At 56.1% G+C, this 24,400-nt stretch overlaps 7 protein-coding genes across 7 annotated transcripts; 3 read left to right on the top strand and 4 right to left on the bottom strand.

Moving 5' to 3' along the window:
- Nucleotides 1–71: 71 nt before the first annotated feature.
- C8A04DRAFT_35116 (peptidase M16 inactive domain-containing protein) lies at nucleotides 72–1,993 on the bottom strand (the record flags this gene model as incomplete). The annotated part of the gene is made up of 2 exons (XM_062783048.1): nucleotides 72–1,685; nucleotides 1,847–1,993. The coding sequence occupies 2 exons, from the start codon at nucleotides 1,991–1,993 to the stop codon at nucleotides 72–74; spliced, it is 1,761 nt and encodes a 586-aa protein (XP_062639489.1).
- Nucleotides 1,994–3,840: 1,847 nt separating this feature from the next.
- On the top strand, nucleotides 3,841–5,927 carry C8A04DRAFT_10004 (uncharacterized protein; the record flags this gene model as incomplete). Its single annotated transcript, XM_062776429.1, has 3 exons — nucleotides 3,841–4,880; nucleotides 5,046–5,052; nucleotides 5,112–5,927. The coding sequence occupies 3 exons, from the start codon at nucleotides 3,841–3,843 to the stop codon at nucleotides 5,925–5,927; spliced, it is 1,863 nt and encodes a 620-aa protein (XP_062639488.1).
- A 1,063-nt stretch (nucleotides 5,928–6,990) lies between these two features.
- On the bottom strand, nucleotides 6,991–9,815 carry C8A04DRAFT_35114 (putative vacuolar protein sorting-associated protein 16; the record flags this gene model as incomplete). Its single annotated transcript, XM_062783047.1, has 5 exons — nucleotides 6,991–7,245; nucleotides 7,369–7,450; nucleotides 7,522–8,779; nucleotides 8,834–9,601; nucleotides 9,671–9,815. 5 exons carry the CDS (start codon nucleotides 9,813–9,815, stop codon nucleotides 6,991–6,993), a joined length of 2,508 nt encoding a protein of 835 aa, XP_062639487.1.
- A 400-nt stretch (nucleotides 9,816–10,215) lies between these two features.
- Nucleotides 10,216–10,958, top strand: C8A04DRAFT_25927 (autophagy protein 16; the record flags this gene model as incomplete). The annotated part of the gene is made up of 2 exons (XM_062779747.1): nucleotides 10,216–10,300; nucleotides 10,390–10,958. The coding sequence occupies 2 exons, from the start codon at nucleotides 10,216–10,218 to the stop codon at nucleotides 10,956–10,958; spliced, it is 654 nt and encodes a 217-aa protein (XP_062639486.1).
- A 355-nt stretch (nucleotides 10,959–11,313) lies between these two features.
- Nucleotides 11,314–12,926, bottom strand: C8A04DRAFT_9977 (histone methylation protein DOT1-domain-containing protein; the record flags this gene model as incomplete). The annotated part of the gene is made up of 2 exons (XM_062785704.1): nucleotides 11,314–12,226; nucleotides 12,295–12,926. 2 exons carry the CDS (start codon nucleotides 12,924–12,926, stop codon nucleotides 11,314–11,316), a joined length of 1,545 nt encoding a protein of 514 aa, XP_062639485.1.
- Nucleotides 12,927–15,417: 2,491 nt separating this feature from the next.
- On the top strand, nucleotides 15,418–22,538 carry C8A04DRAFT_35111 (uncharacterized protein; the record flags this gene model as incomplete). The annotated part of the gene is made up of 10 exons (XM_062783046.1): nucleotides 15,418–15,531; nucleotides 15,600–16,403; nucleotides 16,464–18,066; nucleotides 18,399–18,402; nucleotides 19,331–19,791; nucleotides 19,843–20,057; nucleotides 20,094–20,216; nucleotides 20,247–21,217; nucleotides 21,251–21,334; nucleotides 21,374–22,538. The coding sequence occupies 10 exons, from the start codon at nucleotides 15,418–15,420 to the stop codon at nucleotides 22,536–22,538; spliced, it is 5,544 nt and encodes a 1,847-aa protein (XP_062639484.1).
- Nucleotides 22,539–22,780: 242 nt separating this feature from the next.
- C8A04DRAFT_35110 (uracil phosphoribosyltransferase-domain-containing protein) lies at nucleotides 22,781–23,674 on the bottom strand (the record flags this gene model as incomplete). Its single annotated transcript, XM_062783045.1, has 3 exons — nucleotides 22,781–23,187; nucleotides 23,280–23,379; nucleotides 23,489–23,674. The coding sequence occupies 3 exons, from the start codon at nucleotides 23,672–23,674 to the stop codon at nucleotides 22,781–22,783; spliced, it is 693 nt and encodes a 230-aa protein (XP_062639483.1).
- Nucleotides 23,675–24,400: the final 726 nt, after the last annotated feature.

Here is a 24,400-nt window from a genome sequence, read left to right as displayed (position 1 = left end):
TACATCATCATTCCTCGTCCACTACATGATCCTCTCTATGTTGCAAAACGCCCACCCACTGACACAACACCCTATTGCTTCCCTAATTCCCACTGGGACACAATATCCTGAATCTGCTCCCACGACACCTGCGAAGTCTTGACCCCATGCGCCATCGCTTCATGCAGCACCACCGTCGGCGCCCCACTTCCAGCCCCAGGGTTGTTCACCAACCCGCCCACCACCATCCTCGCGACACGGCGCAAGTCGGCAATGGTGAGCTCGTTAATGCGGCGCGTCATCTCCTTGACCGGGATCTTGCGGCCGTGCACCTGAATCTGGCGGCCGAGGTCTTCGAGCTCGACCATGCGGCTCTCGAGGTTCATTAAAAGACTGCTGCGCAGCTGGTTCTTAGCGCGCGCAACCTCCACAGCGTTGAGGGCTCCGTAGCCCGTCGTACTGGTGAGAGCTTGCAGCTCGCGGCACATGACCTGAAGCATGGGCGCCGTACGTCCTGGGTAACACGATGCGGCGATGCCGAAGAGGCCCGAGTCGGTGTAGGAGTGGTTGAAGGCCACGCAGGATTCGACCCAGCCGTGCTGGTTGAGCACGTTGGTATACAGCCGCGAGTACATTCCCTTGCCTGGCCCGCCGGCTGAGAAGGACCCGCCGCCGCCGAGGAGGATTTGTAGAGTAGCTAGGGCGTAAATATCACCGGACGATATGGGCAGGCCCTCGAAGGCGAGTTGAATGTGGGTAAAGGTCGGGATGTTGGGGTTGAGTGGAGGCGATTGTGGTGGAAGGGAGAGGAAGCCGCCGGTGTAGTGAGCGGGGCGTGTCAAATCTTCGGCTGAGATGGGAATGATCGGTCCGGAGGAACGAGAGCTAGCCGAGTTGGCGAAGCTCTTGAGGAACGGAATTTTAGATAGAATGCCGGATGGTGCTGGTGGTGATGATTCGGATGTTGCTGAGGAGGAGGAATCGCTGGAAACGCTCGAAGCATCGGTGGATTCGGAGCTCGCGGAGTCGAGCGAGGTTTCTGACCCCGTCCTCGTGAGAGCCGGCTGCGGTGCCTTCATATCTCCAAAGTGTTTCTCGGCCAGCTTGACAGCTTCTTCGTGGGGCACACCGGCAAATGCCACGACCATGCGCTCCGGTCGGTAGAAAGCGTCCCGGTAAGCCTGGATAACCTCCTTATTGATCTCACCCAATCGGTTCTGTGGACACAACAGGGGGTGCCCGAGTGTGTTGTCTTTGAAAGCGGCGGTATGTATTAACTCAGGGAGGATGAGTTCTGGCTTGGACCATATTTCACCCACTTCGTACTCGGCCGTCTCGAGCTGCTGCTCAATCTCTTGCTCGCTAAGCTCGGGGTTGCGGATCGTGTCGGCCAGTAGTCCGACAGTCGTAGGGATGGCCGAGTTGAAGGTAGCAGCCTGATACATCATCGACTCCCGGGATGAGGCGCATTGGATGTTCCCGCCCAGCTTCTCAACACTTTCGAGCATCTCATCGGCGGTCCGCGAGAGAGTCGACTTGTATGCTAACCGGTCCATGATGTGGCTCGCACCACGTACCGAATCGTTCTCATACCGCGATCCGGCATCGATGTAGACGCCAACTCCGGAGAAGGCATCGGGGAGATCTTCCGAGGCCACGCGGATGCCATTAGATAGCGTGGTGATCTTGTCGCGCTCTGTCGGCTCCTATCATTGCCATCGGTAAAGTTAGCGCACAAGTTTCTTTCTGCGGGGCGCGCAACCGAATTCCCCAGCCGCGCCGCAATCCCATCCTAACAGCCCACTTGAGACGCCTTCCCCTTTTCTCTCTTTCTCCCTCCTTCGCTGCCTCTCTCCCCCTCACTCACCTTAGCGGGGGCCTTGATCCGGATCCCTGGGCTGACAGACGTCGCAAATGTCCTCGCCTGCACAGGCGGGCATCCAGCCCTAAAAGTGCTGGTCCATGGCTGACGGGTTCGGGACAGCAGCCGTGTTGACCGGCAGGATCGGAGCATAGCTGCGGTTGGGTCCGGCAGTCCGTTTGAGGCGGGTGCTAGGTGTCGTCGCAGAATTTCTTGGGGTCCGTCACTCTCCAGCAGGGAATCACAAATCCACAACCAGCACCACCATGCTGCAGTCGCCGTTGTTATCGATAAGACATTTGCGGGACAATAGCTTAGCTAAGCATTCAAGGTTCTCAGCCCCACCTGCCATTTCTCTTGTCATACCCGAGATGGTGTCGACGGCACGGCTGAACATTCGGGGCACGGGGACCAATTCACGAATCTCCCTGACCCGTACCAACATCATTAGCTCCGGCGCACATGCACGGAAAAGATAAGACGGAGAGAAAAGCCAGGAACGAGGGTTACGATTGGGCACAACTTTGCGGCTGCGTCGTCAGAGGTAAATAAGTAAACCCAGCTTATGGAACGGGTTGGACCACCACAAATCAAGCCCTTTGTGCCTCCATCTCAGCATTGCCATCAATCAATAGCGCTCGACGAAGGGCGGTCCCCACGGCCGCGACCAGGGGTCAGTGGCCTCGCGCGAGGCCCAAAGAGGTGATGCGGGGGGTTGTTTTCGCGGGCCAACTGCACTGCGCCAATAGACCCCCTGTCCTTGAACAACATGCAGTCGCTGCGTGCCATTTTGTGCGGAAAGAATGGAATCACCGTTGCCGCAAGACGCGAGTGGGCGGAAGTGGAAGTGGAAGAAGGGCGAGAGGCTGGGCAGTGGATTATCGTGTCTTGGTATCTCGGGAGGTCCTAGGTTACCTTGGAATCGATGGAAAGGCTCCTTCCAGTCAGCGCATTGAGCACTTGTGATTCTGGCGGCGGCACAGCAAGAGGTCCAGCGCCCAGTGCCACCGGGCTCGCCGTCCGGGACTAAAAATTTATTGCTCTCCTAAGAACCTCAAGTTGAGCTCGTGTCGTGCTGATCTGATCTCGTGCATGACTGCCACTCGACTTAGAGCGACGATCTCTGGGCATCTCCAAATTACAACCTGACTAGTACACTGCGCGCAGGCGAGGACTGAGTAACTAGCTCGGGCGAATTACTCACAAAACGGAAGGCCTACCTGAATTTGCATTTTCAACAGCGAAGGCAAGAGCACCTCTTTTCCTAGGAAAACACCGCGGCCGACTACAAATCAGCCCACTTCCCTCTGGCCACTGCCTAGGCCAACAGCAGCGTAACGGGCCATTTTGATCTACCCTTCCGGCCTCCCGTTACGTGCCCGGCGTTTGTGTTGAAGGTTGGGGGCCTCCTAACCCAGGTCATCGGGCTCTTCAGTGGAATAGGCCCCGCATGCCTCGCAACTTCGAACCTTACCTCCAGCCGGACTTCCAGATTCCCGTCCTTATAGCACGTTCCGCTTCGAACTTTTTTCTCCGGTAAGGTTCCCTCCCGAAAGCCGGGTTGCGCTGCGGTTGGATCGTCCGGCCCAACTTTAGGTTCAAATCGCTTGGCATATTTAATCCCAGGCAGAGCCACCTATTCTCAAGCCCAATTCCCACCCACTAATCTAGCAATTAATTAGGGGAAGTTAGTGGGCTTAGGCGAAACATTCTCAGCACCTTTTCCACCCATTTCCTCCTCTAAGTTCCTCGAAGATACCACCACAACGCAGCGCCTCCCTTCCGAGCATCCAAGCAGCTCGTCATTTACAATCGCCACCACCCGTGCTGCCGCCGGGCGAATCAGGAAGCCCGCGACCCGTCTCACTCCGAGCCTGCGGATTTCCATCGTCAACAACCCGACCGCGGTCGACAGGTGACGTGACTGCACCTGGTTCTTCGGTCTCGGGGACGCTTTTATCTTTTCGCCCCCTCCCCCCTTGCCGCCCGGTGCCCCGTCAATGTTTAGTCAACCAGCAACCTCGCCCACGTCCACGGGGCCTGGAAACCTGGTAGTCTCCCCCGTGACAGCAACCCCCGCCGCTTCAGCCCAGCCGTCGAGGAGCAGCCGGCTGCGAGGCTTGGCCTCCCTGCGAAATTATACGCAAACCCACATCCTGTCCCGCGAAACAAGTTCCCACAGCTCGCACTCGCACTCACCCGCTCCCGCGCCCGCCTCATCGGCCCCATCACCTTCTGCCGCGATCGCATCCACCAATCCGTGGTTCAGTGCACTCCGCAGCGATTCCGCCCCCACGCCAGAGGCCACCGGCACGACGAGCAACAGCAGCGGGAACACAACGACCATTACCAGCAGCACCAACAATCCCTCCTCGTCGGCCCGCCCAAACCGTTTCTCGCAGCTTGTGCCGACACTATCCCACCCCACTCCCAACAATAACAACAAGGACGGCAACGCATCCCGATCTGCCAAGGCGATATCTACCCCTCACCAGCCCACGGCCGACGATAACATGACGAGAGCTCGATCGGCCACGGCCGGCGATGCCCTCACCCACGGAGCGGCCGGCAGCGGCGGTCTCGATGCGCTACCCTCCATTCGCTTCAGCACATTTTTCGACCCTCGCGCAACGAGACCATCGCTAAAATTCTCACCGATTTCGCGCACACTCCCGTCTGGCAAGGAGATCATTCGTGTAGGCCGGTATTCCGAGAGGGACAACCAGCCCAATGCACCCTCCAACGCTCCCTCGGCAGCGCCCGTGGGCTTCAAGAGCAAGGTGGTCAGTCGGCGACACTGCGAGTTCTGGTACGAAGATGGAAAATGGTACATCAAGGACGTCAAGAGCAGCTCGGGCACCTTTCTCAACCATATTCGCCTGAGCCCCCCAGGGACGGAGTCCAAACCCTATCCGATCAACGACGGCGATATCGTACAGCTGGGCATCGATTTTAAGGGCGGCGAGGAGATGATATTCCGTTGCGTCAAGATGAGGTTGGAACTGAACCGCGGCTGGCAGAACAAGCTGAACACTTTCAAGTAAGCATACCTCGCCCACATAGCATAGGCCATCGGGGCCTTAAGAGAAAGCGCTAACCCGACCCCCTGTAGCATGGCCACCCATAAGCGGCTGAGAAACATGACTGCTGGTACCCCCAGCACAGCAGGGGCATATTCTCAAGACTGCTCCATCTGCCTCAACAGCATAGCAGTAAGCAGCTTTCCCTGCCCCCCTTACCAGTTGAACGAGTTGCTAATACCCATGGACAGCCGTGCCAGTGCCTCTTTGTGGCCCCCTGCTCCCATACATGGCACTACAAGTGCATTCGTTCTCTCCTCGCCTCACCATCCTACCCCATTTTTATCTGTCCCAACTGTCGCGCGGCGACGGACCTAGAAGCGGAAGTGGAGGACCCGGAAGAGTGGGAACAGCTTGACTCGGACGAGGGTGTGGCCGCCCAAGAAGGTGCGCTTCTGCAGGCCCCAAACATCGAGTCCAACAACACGAACGGACCCGTCCCGGCCCCGCCACGCCGATCGAGAGAATCAGTCCGGAGCGCCCGGCTTCACGCTGCGCAGCAACAGCAACAACAGCACTTCCAAAGACCCCCTTCCAACGAAGTCCCCGAAGTAACCATGATTCTCGATTCGTCCCCGTCACGACAAGAGTCGCCCCCGCCCCAATTCGACGGCGTCACTACCCTTGCTGACCCCTCGGCCTTATCCCATGCTCTGTCGAACCCGATGCCGATTCCTTCCCCCGGCCAACGCAGCAATAATGGCGGTATTCTCGGCAGCGGTGGTAGCAGCGCCCCGGAAGGGCACCGCAGCACGAACCGGACGCCGTCACCGACGGGCGGTGCCCCCGCGACTAACGGACACGAAGGCCCCATTACACCCCGCAACGATGCCGGCCCTTGGGTATTCGACGGTAGCGGCGTGCGGCTAAGCCAAGAGAGCTCGCGACCAGCGGCGGCCGCGCTGAGTGGAGCGGGAAGTGGAGCCGCGCCATCGCGGCCCGGGAGTATCGAAGCGGCGGTGCAGGCTGCTGGGGGGCTGAGGGCTTTAGAAGACGAGGTCTTGTAGTGCTTGCAGCGGTTAAGTAACGCCTTAGCAGAGGGGCGGCGGGGATCTGAACCAGGACCGGGTACCCGACCGGATCGTAACGAATCTGGGGAGGGGAACGACCCAAGAGACGGGGAACCGAATATTTGAGTCGAGTTGAGCTTAGAATTCAGAGCCACTACAGTGGTACCAAACCATCTCATCTCAAGACAAGGAATGGGACTAGCAGTGTCCGAGATATGGAAACGTAGGAAATCAAATGGTGTGATTAAGGGGGCAGGCAGGCAGGGAGGAATCTGTGATCTTAGGGGTTCTGCCATTTCTTGCTTTTTACCTTCCTCTTGCGGTTCATTAGCGGGTTGGTCATTGCGATGCGTTCTGTGGGATTGGGGTTGGAGAGGAAGGAGGATGGATGGGTGGGAGGGACAGTTTTGTTGATTATTATCATGGTCATCATCAGTTTTCATTGCACGGCTTTAGGTTTACGTATTGAGGTTTATTGTTCTTTGCTCCGTTTTGAGACAAGACGATACGAGAAGAAGAGAACCAGTCAGACAGTCGAAGTGCGTGTTTGTTTTCAGCGGGTGTTGGTAACATGGTTTTTGGTCGTGTTTTGTTTCACATGATGATGACTTGGCTTCCTTCCGCGCTGTGATGGGGGGCTGGTGGTGATAAATTGTTATGATTGTTTTTGCTTTCTCTTCTTACCGGGACATTCGTCCCTTGGTGTTAGAAAAATCTAAATCCTGGTTCCTCTAATGCTGTTTTCCTCCGTTCCTTCGCTCATGGGTGGTGAAGACGTGGCTAAGATTATGATATTATGACCGTCATGACAAACGATCATTATGAAATGTGGGAAAGCACTCCTTTAAACCCCAGCCTCGTACAGAGAGAATGTAGGTGTGTCAATGAGTTGTATGAGCAGTAGAATAACCCCAGAATATTATACTTGGACGGTCATCTGCAGTATATGCACCACGCGACCACAACCCACCTACCTCTCTCCTCTACTCTCACTGCCGATATTACTTCCCATCTCGAACAACACCCCACCGCCCCCTATACCTCCATCCCTTACCAACCCCTACTTCTTCCCAAAAACAGCCGCACCCACCCGTTCAATCTCCCGCCCTTCCTGCGTAGTCCGTCCCGCAGCCTCCAGCAATTTCGCCCAAGCATCTGCGTCCCGCGCCTTGACGGCCTCCTCGGCTGCCTTCACACGTAGTCCACACTTCTCATACATGGTGATTGACTGTCCCGCAGGCAGACCGGTGCATTTGCTGATGAACGTCGCGGCCAGACGGGGGTTGCCGGCTTGGAGGGTTTGGTTGTAGAAGGGCTGTTTTAGGGAAAAGGGGGGGGGGGGGGGGGGTAGTGGTTGGTCTTTGTATTTTGTTTCGTGAGGAGGGCGGTAGAGAGGGATGGGGCAGAATGCTTTGAAGTTGTGGATGAAGTGACGTACCTCCCAGCCGATGGGGCTTCTGCGTTGGCGAGATATTTCCTCGATTTCGTTCCAGTCGCGTTTGGCGACGAGGGCTTGGAGGCTAGATTAACCATGTGTTAGCTGCCTTTTTGCATATTTTGCTTGCTGCCCACTCGTGCGGTGTGGACATACCGAATCCACCACGCCACTTTCTCCGGTACCTTGAATTCATTCTGGATCTTCTTCGCTCGGCCGTGGTACCCGAGGCGGATGAGCTTGAACATCGTCTGGTTTACTGAGAGACCGGTAAATTTATCGGTGAGATCTCGGTCAAATGCCTCTTGCATCCGCAGGAGCGTTGTGGCTTCTTTTAGGGTGGTCAGCTCGGATGCGTGCTCTCTGGTGTTGTCCCCCAGTAGTTTTGCGGCCAGCGCGAGCTTGTCACTGGCTGTGCGGCTCTCGGGTTGCCGCATGGCTTCGCGGATAAACACGGCCGCGCCATCAAGACGCCGGTCGTCTTGGTAGTATAAATCCTTCAGTAGCGTGGTGTCCTCGCGGCCGTCGCCGTCTCCTTGGCGAGCGGATGATTCCACGAGGGCCGTAGCGGCTGGCCGACTGCTGATGGCGCGGAAAAAGCCAGCCAGCGGCAGCTTACGCCGGAGTTGGTGTAGGACAAAGTAGATAAGATCCGTATCGCCGCTTTCGATGGCTTTGTCCAACGCCAATTCGTCCTCCTCCATGCTCAATAGTAAAGGAACCTGCCGCCCGGCCCGTGGCTCGTGGTTGAGAAGCTCGGTGGTCAAGCGCCCCCTTCCTTCGTCATATGCCGCGCGGGCAATCACCTCAAAGGAGATCCCAGGCTTGCCAGACAACTTCTCTACGATCTTCCTGCAGACCGTGTCGTCGTCGTCAGCGCCGAGGCGGACCTTGGCTGAGGCCCAGTGAACATAGATTTTGTCCGTCGGTAACCGAAGGTAGCCCGCGATACGGAGTGCTAGCAAATATTCGTGACGATTTAGTAAACGGGAGATGAGGCCGGATGGTGACAGGCGTTGGTATTGCTCGTATGATAACGGCAGGCCGATCTCAAAAAAGCGGACGGCATTTAACACTCTGAGAGTCTCGCACATATCTACAAAGTCGTCGCTGTTGTAGACATCCAGCACCGACTTTCCGAAGGAGGCAGCCTTAAGCAGCTGTTTTTGCCAGTGGACGCTAAACTCCTGACCGGCAGCATTGACGCAGGCATCAACTGCCTCGACTAGGTGTGGCCGGATCAGTTGGATATTGGCGTCGGCTTTGGGAGATTGCAACTCGAGTTGCTCGACCGCGTCTAGGAGGATGGCTGCGCGCGAGTCTGTTCCGAGGCGGAATATCTCCTCGGTGACATCAGGCACCTTTTGAAGAAAGTCGCATGTATCGTTTGCTAGAATTCTGACTCCATCGTAATCTGATAAACAGTAAGAATAAGGCTCGCCTCGGGGTTTGTCAGCCTACAACGTACCTGGAATGATGTGTACCCGCCCGCTGTCGTAAAAGAACGTAGCTAGCGAGCCACTTGGCCCCACGAGATGGATTTCGTCTTCCCAGGCAATAACCACGGCATCGTTGCCGCACCACTCAAAGTACTTGGGCGGAATTTTGGATCCCGAGTGGTGCTCGCTGAGCCGGTTCTGAAAATCGCTGGTAACGACATGGGCTGTGCCGGTTGCCGTGTAGAGAGCCGAAAACCTTCCGTTCGGCGAGACGGCGATGTGGGCAAAGGGTCCGATATCCAAAAAGCGGTCTTCGCACTCTGTCGCGTCCGACACATAGATTGTCTGGCCAATGCTCAGGAGCACCTCTACCGACCGCGAAAGGGTATAAGCGGGCGGGATGATGTTCCAAGCATGGACCTGGCCCTCTGGTGGCGGTGCCAACAGCTTGGGACGGGGCTCGTCGTATGAGGAGACTGACACTAAAGAGTTGTTGTTCAGGAGGGCGACAAGCCCGTTACCGTAAAATCGACACGATTTGACCCCGGCCTCGTCGGCAGCATTGCCTAGCGAAAACTGGTTAAACTCGCCATGAAGGTCGTAGTAGCACCTGACGGAACCCTCAGCCGTGACAACGAGGAGCTTCTCGTCTTCAGACCACCCTAGGCCCTTGATGGGGCCTTGGTCCCAGTTAATGCGGCGGATCAGTTTGCCAGCGCAGCTGTAGACGTCGATGCTGGGCTTGGACGAGCGCGTGGGTTGGTAGGCGATCAGCTTGTCGTCGTCTCGGTAGAGGGCTACTGATGTATTAGGCCCATCGATACATGATAGAGTTACATAAATTTGAATGAAAACCGCCTACTTACCAATGGCGCCGCCATAGGGAGCACCGGCGACCAAGTAGTTGTCCAAGTCCAGATCCTGGTCAAATACCTGCGTGTAGAGTTGTGTTTTGCGATAGAAGCGCTCACCGAGCTGTTCCCAGCCTGCGGTGGGATGAACGATGTCCATGGTATGTCATGTTCCCATTCTTGGCTGAGTTTGGATTCGTCACTCGGCACCAGGCGGGAAGTTAGGCTAGTGAGAGACGTGGTGTTGTGATGAGTGTGAACCCAAATTGGGTGAGCCTGCACGAATAGTGAGGGAGCTTGGAGCTTCTGACCCCTGTCAGCAGGTGCCACAGTGGGCCGACCACATGCCAGCCCCCCAACATCAAAGCACTAACCCTAACCCCGGTAACTGGGCACGGAAACCCGAGCTCAGGCTGTTGCATCATCAAAGCCGATGTCAAACGCTGGTTCACAACATTGACCAGGCGTTGTTCTCTGTTGTTCTTTCTTCCCACACTTTTTAAAGCTCAAATTGCTAGTGTCAATCAACGCAAGAAACTAATAGGACCAACGTTAACACCATGGCGGACTGGCGACAAGAGTTTGTCACCGGTATTCGGGACGCCGAGAAACAATTCCCCTACGACCGAGAGCTTGTGGCCGCATGTTAGTCCACCCGCCCCGCCGTCGGAAAAGTTCACTCAATTCAAGGACGCGGAGGCATTATTTGCCAGTGAGATCTAATTATTTTCTAGACTCTCAACTCGTCGACCGTGTATCCGTCCTCGAAGCTGAAAAAGCAAGCGCCCAAGCGCAACAACAACCATCCGGTACCTCGACTCCCAACCCCGCATCAGCCGCCAAATCCTCGCCAGCTCCAGCCTCACCCGCCCCTCAGGCTCCAGGGGCACCACCCACCGACGATGGACCCCTCGTAGCCCGGCTCCGCCTCGAGCTCGCCGAAGCCCTCCGCGCCAAGGGTCAATCCCAACAGCGCCTCCAAACCGCCGAAGACGAGCTCGCCCGGCTACGCAGCAAAGCGACGGCCGACACCAAGACCCTGCGCGACCTCACAGCCGAGCGCCGTACACTCGTCGTAAAGCTACGCGACCGCGACGAGGAGCTGCGTGTCAAGAATAGGCTCGTGGCCGACGTGCAGGACGAGTTAGCAGTGCTCAACATGCAGCTGGACATGGTGGAGAAGCGGCGGGCTGAGAAGGAGGCCGAGAACAAGCAGCTGGTTGAGCGATTCATGAAGCGCGTCGGACAAGAGGCCGAGGCCATGAATCTAGCCAACGACCCGTTGTTCAGCAAGAAGCGGTGAGAAAAAGGCGGTGGTCTATGCGAGTTTTGATTGCCTTTCTCGGTTGAAATACCCGGCCTGTTGAGGCCAGAGCTGTTTGATGTTGAACAAGGTATGTACATGTGCCTACAAGGTATCCGGTCTATCCGCTCATCATTGCTGGGCTCTCCCGGCGCTTCCATATGTCCTCCCCAAGCCGTTTCCTGAATCACACACGCGCGGGTATCACCGTGGAGCGATACTAGGTATCAAACATATCCCAAACACCTTTCAAGCACTAATGCCAGCCCAACCGTCCTGACCCCCCACCCCCCCCTTGTAAATCTCACCGCAAAGTCTCTAAAGGCGTCGCTAAACTTCTCCAGACCAGCGCCGACTACCTCCTTGTCGAAATGCAAAACGTCCCGGAAGCCCCGGTCCAGCTGACATACCCCTCTGGATACCGGTGATGTTCAACCTCCAAGATCGAAGACGCCACATCATTCTCCGAGTTTCCGCTTCCATGGACAAACGTCTTAAGCGATATGATTTTGCAACCAATCTTTAAGTCCAAAAACATGTTGACGAGGTTGTCGTTCAGCTCTGATGTAAAGGCCTGGTTGTTAACCAGGATGACGTCGGCACGTTTGAGCGCTGCCATCGTACGCTCGCTCTTCCGGAAGTCACCCCGTTCAAGGTACACCTTGCCAGGCGCAATACCCCACAATCGACAACGAGCGGTAAACTCCTTCTTTTGGGCCTCCGCCAAGTTGCACGCATTCTCCATCATCTCGCAGCCCCAACTCTCGCACCCGCGCTCCAGCGCCGCCTGCAGCGTCACGTTACCGACGCCTGAGCCGAGATCGACGAAAACCTTGTCAGAACTGAGCTTGGTGCGATCAAAGATGTCCGACACGAACGGGTGGAGCAGCTCGCCGTAGACATTGTCGCTGCCGTTCTCGTACTTGGCCAAAAGCTCGACCTTGGGCGCCACGGTGCGATCATACACCTGGTCAAGGATAAATTCGACCAGCTCTCTCGGCACACCCCGCATGGCGTCGATATTTCTAGCGATTATCCCTTTCTTCTGAAGGGTCAGCAGCTGCTCGTTGTAGTCGGCTAGAGCCGCCTTGAACCCAGCACCGTCGTTGGTGTTCTTGCTCTTCTCCAGTCGACGGTATATGCCATTGTTATGGTCGGTAAACGGCTTCGCTTCGGCGCTGGTGAGGTATACGGACGCCATCAGTCGGACCACCTTCATGATGTCCTGGGCGCCGTCGATCTTATCTTTACCCCACACAAGCTCGTAACTGCGCTTTGTTAGCATTCCGCCGCGCCTGCATGAACGACCAACCATCATGAAAAAGAGTGCTCTTACCGCTCCATGTGCTTCGACCCGGGATACCGCAATCGAACCCCGACCTCGTCCCGCGCCAGCTTCATCACCGGCTGACACCGATCCTCAAGCGACGCCACATCCACTGCGTGGACGATGCGCGGTTTCTCCTCCTCGCCCTCCCCTGCCCATAACTTGGGATGTCTCACCCTCCGGTCCGGGTCCTCCGTATGCGCCCGCTTGGTTCGCTTGCTCGGGTCTAACCGGTCGCGCCAGTCATCGTCATCGTCCGACCCGGGCTCGGAGTCGCTCAACACCGGAACGGGGCTAGCGGTCGCGGGGGATCGACTGTTTGCGGGCGCGCGTCGTTTACGGCCCGGGTTCAGGAGACCGGAAGAGCCGGCTGGTGATGATGATGATGCGGGGGATAACCGGGAGTAGGTATCAGAGGGGGACCGGCGGTTGCCATTGCTGTTTTGGGGCACCTGGAGGCGCTTGGCGGCGAGCGTTAACGAAGGAGTAGGCGACCCGCGCGGCGTGCCGTGGGCGCTACCGTGTCCGTTAGATCTGTGGGCGGTAGCGATCTTCCTTTCGGGTGTCGGCGCAACGGCTTGCTTGACCTTGCGGACTTCCGTCTTGACTTTGAATTTCGATTTTTGGTTGAATATGCTCATCTTGGCGGTTCCGCGCTGCGGCCGCGGGCTCGGATAAGGGTAACCGTCGGGTAGGGGTCTCGGATGACGCGCAGACAATGCTGCGGGTCTGGTGCTCGGTCGGTGGGTAGAGAATAAAGAAATACAATCGAATAATCCGCCTGCCGATGCAATGCAATGTGCTGTGAATCCAGAATGCGAAATGCGAAATGCGAAATGCGAAATGCAATGCAACTGGCAACGCGTGCTGCACGTGGGGGAATGTGGGCGGGCGGGTCCTCGTTACCGGTCGGCCGGGGGGAGGTTGCGCGCCCGGAAAGGAATGCCAGAGAAAATAGAAAAATGGAAGAACTAAAACGCTATTCGCTTAACGATAAGTTCGCCTCGATGTCATCGAGTATCGAAGGTGTTATCTCAAAATGAGGGGAGGGAAAAAAAGAATGAATGGCAAAGCTGCGGGGTTTGAGACACAAAGGGAAGAAGGGATAGGAGGTTGCGAAGACCCTGAAGACAGGTGAAGCGTGACTAGGAAGCGGGCGCGTCCGCCTCGGCCGCCCGCCCGCCTGCAAAGCGAGCAGCAGCGCAAGGCTGCCTGCATTTGGGGAAAACCGCAGACCCACATGTTACGACGACAATTCTTGCTGCCAGCTGCTAGTATGATGTGCCGGCTGTAGAGAGGTGCCAAATATCATGTGACCTGGTGCCTCAAATTGCGTTTCACTGGTAACAGTGGGTTGAGGATTCCGACCACGCTTGTCTCCTCAACACAACGAGGGGAGGAGGGGTCTGTTTGAGTCAAGCCCATATATTTTCCTCTCAAAATTACATTCATCCGTACCTACCAGTTGATTTTTTACTTTCTTGAACTTCTTAGCCGATTCTAATACCCATTCTTGACGGTTCACCTGTTCTTACCTCTTTGCCCGTGTCACCGTGTCTGCCGGGAACCCCTCCAATGGTGTCCACAAACACTCCCAGTCTGTGGAGAAAGCACGTCCAAGGCCGATAGAGAACGCGAGAAGAATCGGACTTTTTGGAACGGCGGGATTTCTCTTATAGGAGTAACTTGAAGTTTAAGGCATGGTTTCCATGCTGGATAAAGTCAGTATCCGGTCTCCCGGTCCATGTCCCGGGTCTATTTCGCGCCCACCTTTCGAATATCGGGGATTGTCCCTTCTCACCCCTCTTGGCCTTATATTTATTTTCTTGATGTGTTCTTTCCTCCTCTATTGCTCAGCCGAAAGACAGCCCGCCTACTTGTTAGGTTACACAAAGCTCAGTCTCAGCCAGCTATGTGCTTCATATCAGCTCAGCTCGCCAAGTACGTGGGAATGCAACCTCTCCATGTACCGTCACGCCGGGTTTGTCGCAGGACTGAAGCATGTCGAGGAGGCAGCCAAGGGTGAAGGGTTAGGGTTTTGTGGGCTGTTCAAAAATTGGGCCAAAGATATTGTGGAACCGCGATCGAGATCCACCCCTTGTCGAGTCCACATCCTGACGTCACCTCACATCGTAGATCGTCCCAGCTCTTTTAATTCAGCTGCCGATGCACAAGCATTTTGCGATGGTTGGATGAACAACCGATGGAGAAGGCGCCTGGCATGCGCTTCAAGGTTTTCGAAGTGGGTCAATTGATACCAGCTTGGCTTGCTTGGGCTCGACATGCATTCGCGTGACAAGAACCTCGATCTCAGGGCTCCCAGGGACAGAGCCATGTTTACATGGCAGTCGCGCTCTGGACCGTGCGTGTCCCGTGGTAGCGGGAGCGCAATACATCTCCCGGATCTAACTTGCCTTGACCAGCCCAGGTATAACAACAGTCAAAGAGATGTTATTTTACCATCCACGTGCCGAGCAGGGCCGGTTGTGTTGACACAAGTTGGGTCAAATCACATCATGGCGAACGCACAGGTCGGCACCACCGCCGGATGCAGCGAGCCGTTCCAGGGCGGAGGGCGATCTCCCCAACCTCAGCCACAATGACAAGCATGTACACCTGAAGAATTCGACCGGCCAAGTGCTAGCCCGGCCGTCCTACCTGCTTGTGGCATAGTTGTGCTTTAGGAAAGGAAAGTGCAGACCAGGTCTGGGCCAATCGATAAAATTACTAGGTTGTTCTGTCCTCTGTTATGACGCAGTAGACCACTCCACAAACGGTGATACGCACTGTCACGTCACCACGGCCCTCTTTTCGCTTCCGTGAAGCTGGTTCCTTGACTATTTATCACCAACACTCAGTCGCCAGGTATAAGAAACGCCGGTCTAACCCCTTACCCTGGGCGTGTCCCTTCCCTCCTAGCTTTTGTCCAAACCACTTGCAAAAATTTGATACCCCCGACACTTCTTTTTGTACTCCATTTGATACCCTCGTCCCTACTGTAATAAACGTACTCAACCCCGTCACCACATCTAGGCCCCTGATTTAGGCCCACATTAACCGCTCTAATAAACAAACAACCTCTCGAACAATCGCCAACCCCAAAAAAACATTTGAGCGAACACGGCCTCCAAAATGGCTCCCACCGTCAACAGGCCCACGGATATCAAACAGAAGGAGGCGGATGTCAACCGCAAGCTGCAAATCTATGGCATCATCAGCGCTTTTAAGTCGGGCAAGGTCCCTTCGGTATGAATTTCTTTTCACCCAACAAGATGAGGGCGGACAAGGAGTGGGAACGGCTAACACAGGCGCAGAATGACCAAATCGACATTGCATTGAATAGCTTTCTCGAGTCCAAGGCTATCTCTTCCCCGTCTGCGAAGCTCTCGCCGGAAGGACAGACTCTCGTCGCGCACACCCGGGAGGTGGTTACGCAGGCCAAGCATCTTCTGCTCTCCAAGAATGACGGCAACCTGCTCCAGGACTTCATCTGGCAGACGCAGCAGTTCGACGCCAAGTCCGTATCGACTCCCGGAGCGCCTGTCAACAAGGAGCAGGCACAACAACATGGGAAGCAGGCTCTCGAGGGTCTGCGCACCCTCGGCACTTTGATCATCACCAACGGCCAGTTCCGGAAGTTGCTCAAGGATGCCACGATCCTTCTTCGGGACATGGCTGGCGATGCCGCCACGAATGCTGCTACTCGCGTCCGCCCTAGTGAGGACCAGCTTGCTCAGCTCGACCACGCTGCGGAAGACAACACCTGGCACGATGCTCCCAACATCACCAAGGACAGCCTGAAGGGCAAGTTCCAAAACTACTACAAGGGCAACCCTAAGGAGGATGTCAAGGCCGCCGCCGCCGAGGGCGCGTCGGCAGCTCAGCCAACTGGCTCGACAGCTGCCGCTCCTGCTGCCGGCCAACAGGGAGGTGCTAACACCATCGAGGGTGCTGCGGCGGCCACGAACGCGTTGCAGAGCAATGTCAACGAGAACATCGACGCTGAGACGAAGGAGAAGGCCCGTTCGAAGCGTGAGGAATATCGGGAGCGTACCAAGAACTACTTTTCCCGCAAGGTTCCTCAGGAGCGCCGTGATCAGACGGTCTGGCGCCTCAAGGTATGTAAACCCCGATTTGATGCTTGATTCCAAACCTAGGTGCTAATTCCGGAGGCGCAGAAAATGGTACTCGAGTGCCAGCAACACCCTGATTATTACCAGGCCATTCAAACACTCCTAGACTTAGCCGAGGAGTACGGCGGCCATGCTAACCAGATTGCCCGTGGTGGCTCCGGCACCGTTAAGGACGCCCGCTCGAGCCTGGTTCAGGCTGAGATCGACCTCAAGACGCTGATCGAGCGCTTTGCCAACGGCACGTCGTCCGATGACCTGTGGGACTCGATTAACACCATCTACAAGGATGCGGACCGCGACCCGCAGCTGCGAAACTGGTTTAAGTCTTTGGACCAGTATGTCCGTCGTTGTTTGCAGGAGCAGGGCTATATCCTGGACGACGATTCCAACGTGCAGTGGAACAAGCTTTACGACGAAGGCAACTACCTGCTGCGCCAAAAGTACCGCGGTCACACCAACCGCATCGTGGACGAGATCAAGTTCCTGGCCGACCAATTCGACCAGGACCCGCAAAACAAGGCCTTTGCCGCCTCGTTGACCAAACTCTTCAACGATCTGGGCAACGACGAGAACGGCAAGGCAGCCTTCAAACCTCACCTCGTCAAGGATCTCACGGACGTGATCCTGCCGGCCATTTTTGAAAACGTTGCCTACATCCCGCTTCCCCGCATCGAGTATTCTGACCCCCAGTTCGACGCCATCATCGAAAACCTCGTCCTGGAGAGCGATAACTTCATGCCCAACGTACTGGAGATTGCCAGCGAGAACTTCCTGCGCTTTGGCCGAAAGAAGGTGGCCAGCCACAACAAGCACTCGGTCGATGTCAAGGTCGGTGGGATCCAGATGGATCTCCGCGATGTTAGCTACCACATCAAGCGCAAGCAAGGCTTCCCGTCTATCACGGACACCGGCGTGGCCAACTTGTTGCTGGCTGGTGATGGCTTTACCTTCCGGATGAAGCTGTCGTCTGCCGACAAGAGCGACAAACAGACGTTCTTCAAGGTCGACAAGGTGGATGTGTCGGTCAAGAACCTCAATGTCAAGGTGGTCAAGTCGAGCCACAAGTTGCTCTTTGCCCTGTTTAAGCCGCTGTTGCTCAAGGTTTTGCGCCCTGGTTTGCAAAAGGCGTTGGAGAAGGCGATCAAGGAACAGGCTATCAAGTGGGACGCCCTGCTCTACGAGATCAAGCAGGAGGCCGACCGGGCGCTGGAGGAGGCCCGCGAATCCCCGGAGCGCACGCCCAACATCTATAACCGTTACGCCACGGCCGCGCAGAAGAAGGTGCTGCAGGGCAAGAAGAAGGCGGAGGACGTTGTCGCCGACAAGAAGGTGAACTATGCCATCACCAAGGAGGACAGCATTTTCCCCGACGTGCACCTGCCTGGTGGCATCAGCTCCAAGGCTACGGAGTACCGCGACCTCGCCCGCAAGGGCGACAAGTGGGAGAGCCCCGTGTTCTCCCTCGGCTCGGCTGCCAAGAGCAAGGACATCCCCGCTGCCCCCAAGATTGTGCGCAAGCCACACCAGGCTACGTCGGCGAGCAGCAGCAACTTGCAAGACGCGAGCGGTGCTGTTAATGGAGTGGCCACTAGCGGTGTAGCTGCCCTCAACGGTAACCCCGTGAACGGGGCCGGCCTTAACGGGAACGGTCTCCACACCCAGGATGTGAACGGCGGCTTCAAGGCGCACACCCCCGCCTTTGACCCTACAGTCCCGACCACCTACTAGGGAAAGGACGAGGCGGCGCTGTATTTTACGGTTATCAAGAGTGATGGCACTCTTGAGACTCGGGGGGTGGGGGAAGATACCGACGATGAACGACAAAGAAGGAAAGGAGAAAAGGATGAGTTTTAACGTTATACCCCCACATGTTGATGTGACCAGTAATGGAGTAGAATTATCCTCGGCTGGGGTCGGTTGAGCCTGGGAACTGAGACTGAGTTTTCTTTCGTTGTTTTCATTTTGTATTGTTTTTTCTAGGAGGGTAATGTTATGAAGGGCGTGGTCATCAATATCAACCCTGGAGAAATGTGAATAGTTTCTTTGAGTGTCAAAAATGCATTAAACTAAATGAAGACATTGAATTTTAGTTATGAGTTGAGATTCTTGCGCGATTACTAGCTGGTTTGAAGCACTGGACAATATCATGTTGTGGGTTATGTGCTGAGTGGTGGAGTATAGCGGTGTTTAAACATGGGGCCGTGTAAGTCGGACGGAAAATGGGAGTGAATGAAGCATTTCAGGTCGAAACCTGAGGATCTTGAGCCAGAGACATATTTGGAGACAATTCGCTGGGCTTATTCAAACCAAAGCATTCTTTAACTTTGCCAGCATTTTCATACCTTCTCACGGCTTTTCTCCCTGTTGCGTTTTCTTTTACATTGGTTTCCGTTTTAGGGGTTGGTTTTTGTCTTCCTTTGTGCCCCATATAGTAAGGGTTAGGGTTCTGTATGGCCTGCTGCCTGGAGTTCATGCAGGCAACAACCCCCCTTGTAAGTTACTTTTCCGTCAACACACGGACATTCGCCTGCAGCTTGCAACTTGCATCATAGAAAACATGTCCCCGGACTCGATTTTCAGCTCAAATCATTTAGATTGACACTTTTCTTCTGGTGACTTTTGACACTCGGCATATTAGAAACATTGGGAGGTTTGCCTTTAAGACCATCGCCATTCATTGACTTGAGAAAGGTGTCAGTACATACATATACAGCCGTCACAATGAGCCGGAGCAAGCGCGAAAAGTCGCCTGATGTCGATGCCATTGAGGAGGATGAGAACCAGTACGGCAATGGCCCGCTCAGCCTCGAGGAGCTCGACGAGCAGTAAGTGATCACCAACATCACCAGTTGCAATATTCACTTCTGTCCTACTGCCCTAATAATTATACAATTGACTAAACCAAACTCCAGCTTCCCCCACCGTCCACACAACCACTCCCGCACCCCCCCCTTCTCCCAACTCTTTACCTCCCTCTTCAACCCCCTAATGGACTGCAAACCCACCACCGGATCCACCGCCACTAGCGCTGCCCACCGCGCCCGACGACCCGGCGCCCACTCCTCCACCACCACCACCGGTGTAGGCGCTACCAGCAGCAAACTCTCCTACCACGAGCAACGTCGCCACATCATCGAGCGGTTCATGGCACGATGGCGGGCGGAGACGGGTTCCGATTTCTACCCGGCCATGCGTCTGATCCTGCCGGACAAGGATCGGGATCGCGGGGTGTATGGGCTGAAGGAGAGTGCGATTGGGAAGTTGTTGGTGAAGGTTATGAAGATTGATCGGAATTCGGAGGATGGGTATGCATTGATGCATTGGAAGCTGCCTGGGGGGAGGGGGTATGGAGGGGGAAGTGGAGGGGGAGGAGGTAGTGGTGGTGGTCATGGTGGGTATGGGGGTAAGTTTGGGGGAGGCGGAGGTGGGGGGATGAAGACGGCGGGTGATTTTGCGGGGAGGTGTTTTGAGATTGTTGGGAAGCGTCAGATGAGGAGTGATCCGGGGGAGTTTACGGTGGCGGATGTGAATGTGATGCTGGACCGGCTGGCGAGTGCGAGTGGTGAAGCGGAGCAGCTGCCGATTTTTGAGGAGTTTTACCAGGGGATGAACGCCGAGGAGTTGATGTGGTTGGTGAGGGTGATCTTGAAAGACATGAAAGTGGGCGCTACGGAGAGGACGTTTCTGGGGCTGTGGCACCCGGACGCCGAGGCGTTGTTCAGCGTCTCGTCGAGCTTGAGGAGGGTCTGCTGGGAGTTGTATGATCCTGAGTTCCGGCTCGAGCAGCAGGAGACCGGGGTCACGCTCATGTCCTGTTTCCAACCACAGCTGGCGCAGTTCCAGATGACGACGACATTTGCGAAGCTGGTCGCGAATCTCGGTGTCTCGGAGGAAAATTCGGAGTTTTGGATCGAGGAGAAACTGGATGGGGAGCGCATGCAGATGCATATGCAGCAGGACGACTCGGTTCCGGGGGGTTATCGGTTCGCCTTTTGGTCTCGCAAGGCCAAGGAGTACACCTACCTGTATGGGAATGGGCTCGAAGATAACAACTCGGCCCTCACCCGGCATCTCAAGAACGCTTTCGACAGCGGTGTCCGCAACTTGATCCTCGACGGCGAGATGATCACCTGGGACCCCGAGGTGGACAAAATTGTCCCCTTTGGTACGCTCAAGACGGCTGCACTTGACCAGCAAAAGAACCCCTTCCACTCTGGCCCACGCCCGCTTTACCGGGTCTTCGACATCGTGCTCCTCAACGACAAGTCGCTCACTGAGTACACCCTCGCCGACCGGCATCGGGCACTGGAGCGGGCCGTTCGTGGTGAGCCCCGGCGTCTCGAGATTCACCCACACATCTCGGCCACCTCCGCCGAGGAGATTGAGCCGCAGCTGCGCTCCGTCGTGGCCGAGGCATCTGAGGGTCTCGTGCTCAAGAACCCGCGGTCGCGCTACCAGCTCAACAGCCGCAACAACGACTGGATCAAGGTCAAGCCCGAGTACATGTCTGAATTTGGCGAGTCACTTGACCTGGTCGTCATCGGCGGCTACTGGGGGTCCGGCCACCGCGGCGGGACGCTCTCAACTTTCCTATGCGGCCTGCGCCTCAGCGAGAATCTGGCAACAGCCGGCTCGGCATCCAGTCGTGAGAAGTGTCTGAGCTTTTGCAAAGTTGGTGGCGGGTTTCGCGTTGAGGACTATCGCGAAATGCGCCATCACACCGAGGGCAAGTGGCACGAGTGGGACGCCGCGAAGCCGCCCAGTGAATACATCGAGCTAGGCGGTGGCGAGCGGCTGCAGTACGAACGGCCGGACGTCTGGATCCGCCCTAGCGAGTCGGTCGTTATCTCGGTCAAGGCAGCTCAGTTCGCGCCCTCGGATCAGTTCGCAGCCGGTTGGACGCTGCGGTTCCCTCGGTTCCGTCGGATGCGCCTCGACAAACCATGGGATGCAAGCATGGATGTGGATGAGATGGAGGCGCTTCAGACGCGGGTTCGGCGCGAGGAACACGAACGCCGCGCGATGGAGATGGAGAACCGCAAGCGGCGGCCGGCGAAACGGCAGAAAAAGGAGCTGATCATCGCTGGAGCTGCAGGTCCGGCTACCACGGCTACTGGTGACAGTGATGAGGCGACGGCCAAGTTCGCCGCTGGGGCGAACAGGACGAGAAACGCCCCAAGACCCGCGGCATCTCTCTTCCATGGACTTGACTTTTGTGTCTTATCCGAGGCTCTCAAACCGAAAAGAATGACCAAACCCAACTTAGAAAAACTCATCAAAGACCACGGCGGCAAGATCCACCAAACCGCAGACAAAAACTCCGGCATGATCCTCCTCGCCGACAAGAACGTTGTCAAAGTCGCCAGCCTGAAAAAGGCTGGCGGCGCTGACATCATCCGACCCAAATGGGTATTCGACTGTCTCGCGCAGGGAGACTTGTTGAATCCAAGCGAAACAACAGGGGGCAAAGATGAGAAAGAAAAAGAAGGCTATCTCCTCCCCTTCGAATCCACCCACATCCTCCACGCCACCGAGGCTCTCACCACCATCGCCGAGACCAACACCGACCAATACGGTGATAGTTACGCGCGGGATGTTGGCGCTGAGGAACTGCGCGATATCCTCGCTGCTATGGACACCCCCACGCCTCCGTCATCTCCCGGTCTAACTGGCGGCCGGCGGTTCGATGCTGGACGATTCCTCGACCAGCTGGAAGAGCACGGCTATGGGGGAGGTCATGGGGGAGGATTGGAAGGGTTGAAGAATTTCTTGTTCCGGCGATGTCGTGTGTTCTTTGCCGTCGGCAGCGGTGAGGGTGATACTGAGGGAGAGCGACTCTCAGGGAATGCGCTCAAACTAGCGAACTACGTACGTTTTGGCAACGGAGAAGTGGTGGATAACCTCAAAAGCGAAGGTGTGACGCATGTGGTTGTTACAACAACACCTACCACGAGTGGGAGTGAAGAGGCGGGAAGGACTGAAAAGGAGGTGGCCGCGGAGGTGAGGAAGAAGATTAGCTTGTTGAAGACGGCCGTGCCGAGGATCGTGTCAGCTGGCTGGGTGGAGGAGTGCTGGAAGGAGAAGACGCTTTTGGATGAGGAACGGTATGCGCCTCTTTGAGTGCGGGTTATGTGAACGAATGGTGGCGTGGATCGGTGCGATGGGATAATATACCTGGAGTTGGATGGTGTGTTGCTCTTGTACTTTAGACTTTGTGAGAATGGACTAAGCGCATATGGGAAAGGGGATAGGTATTCATAGCTCTCACTCTCCCAACGTTTAGAGGAATTTATGGTGATGTATGTATTCAACTCACGACATTATTACACTCCAACCCGCACCCGGTCACAACAACCACCCTCTTATTTCCCAATAGTCAAAAACAGCCTATCTCCCACATCTCCCAGCCCAGGCTTCAGCATCCCCCGATCCGTCAACTCCTCATCCACACCCGCCAACCAAATCTCCACGCCCTCCGACCACTCGCCCGCCGCGGCACGCACACCCGGCGCAGCGCCCACCAAAGACAGCACAATGATCCGGCGAGCGCCCCACTCACGCAGTGTCGCGATGGCTGCCGCGCAGGTACCGCCCGTGGCAATGACTGGGTCGACGATGATGGCGAGCTCGGAGGGGCCGGCCGAGCCACCGGTGGAGGAGGCGTGGTTGGGTAGGTTGTTGTAGTATTCGACCGGGAGGAGGGACACGGGCTCGCGGAAGAGGCCGAGGTGGTGGACGGGAACGGGGGCTGGGAGGAGGGTTTGTACGGCTGTGGGTGGTGGAGGGTATCGTGTCAGTGGGTGTTGTCCCTTGTAATGGTTGGGGTGTGAATGGAAAGGGTGGCTAGTCAGATGTGCGTACCTTCGACCATGCCGAGGCCGGAGCGAAGAATGGGGACGATGGAGATGGTAGCGGGCGTGATTTGGTGGGATTGGAAGTCGAAACCGAGGGGAGTTTTGTCCTGTTTACAGAGGAGAGGAGTTAGGCGTGGGTCCTTTCGTCAGGCTTATCGCACTATTGATCACGGGCAAGGAGTATTCAGGGGTGGGAAGACGAGGGATCCGACGAACCGTTGGCCCAGGAGCACTGCTCAGACCCTTGGCGAACGCCTCGCTGGCCACCAGAAGGGCGATCTCGTGTATCAACGCCTTGACATCTTTTGGTGGTGTGCTTTGGGAGCGCAACTGGCTGAGCTTCGCGAGCACACACGGGTGCTGCGAGACGTGGACGTTGGAGGGGAGTTCGGAGGCCGGCATGGTGGGTGGTGGTTGGTATTTCAGGAGTCGAGGATAACAGAAACAGAATCAGGAAGAGAATTGGAGAAAAATCGGCCTAATAGTGAGAGTATATCAGGTCGCGGGCGTCAGGTGAGGTTGGAGTGGTCTAGAGTGCCGTCAAGATCCGACGGAAGAGCCCGAAAGGTACCTTGCCAGCTAGGATGCAGTGGAGTCCAATCCCGGCACTATTCCATGCCTTGATCTGACGGGCTACCTACTGATACACATGGCAGTTATCTTGTTGGAAGCTCACCCAAGGTCCTGGATAGGGCACAATTGCTGCTCTTACTAGATTACTTTTACTTAAAAAGGCACATGGATATGCTAGGACATACCGTTCTTGTTGATGATATGAGAGGTGACATCAACCATTGCTCCAGGTCTCGTGCAATATCAACATCCCTACCAGGAGCTTCGTCGTAGCTCGGACAGGTCACGCGGGAGCTCAGTCGCCCGATTCGGCAGGGTTAGACACGTCGTAGGCGGACTCCGAGACAGCAAACGGAGCTCGGCCTAACGAATTAAAAAGCGGTTACCAAATTCGTTTGTCTTCAGTTCCATTGGAATGAGCCTTCAATCAATTAGACAAGAGAGGAAAGAAAGCCCTTTGAGTCCCTGTATTTTCATCTCTCTGAACCCCGCTAAGGCAGGCGCCGCTCTTGAAGCCCGGGCCGAGATGTCCCAGGTGACGGTGAGCGGGCGGGG

Source organism: Dichotomopilus funicola, assembly GCF_033296635.1.
Source record: "Dichotomopilus funicola strain CBS 141.50 unplaced genomic scaffold C8A04scaffold_10, whole genome shotgun sequence".
Classification (NCBI taxonomy): domain Eukaryota; kingdom Fungi; phylum Ascomycota; class Sordariomycetes; order Sordariales; family Chaetomiaceae; genus Dichotomopilus; species Dichotomopilus funicola.
This window is presented reverse-complemented; position numbering and strand designations above follow the sequence as displayed.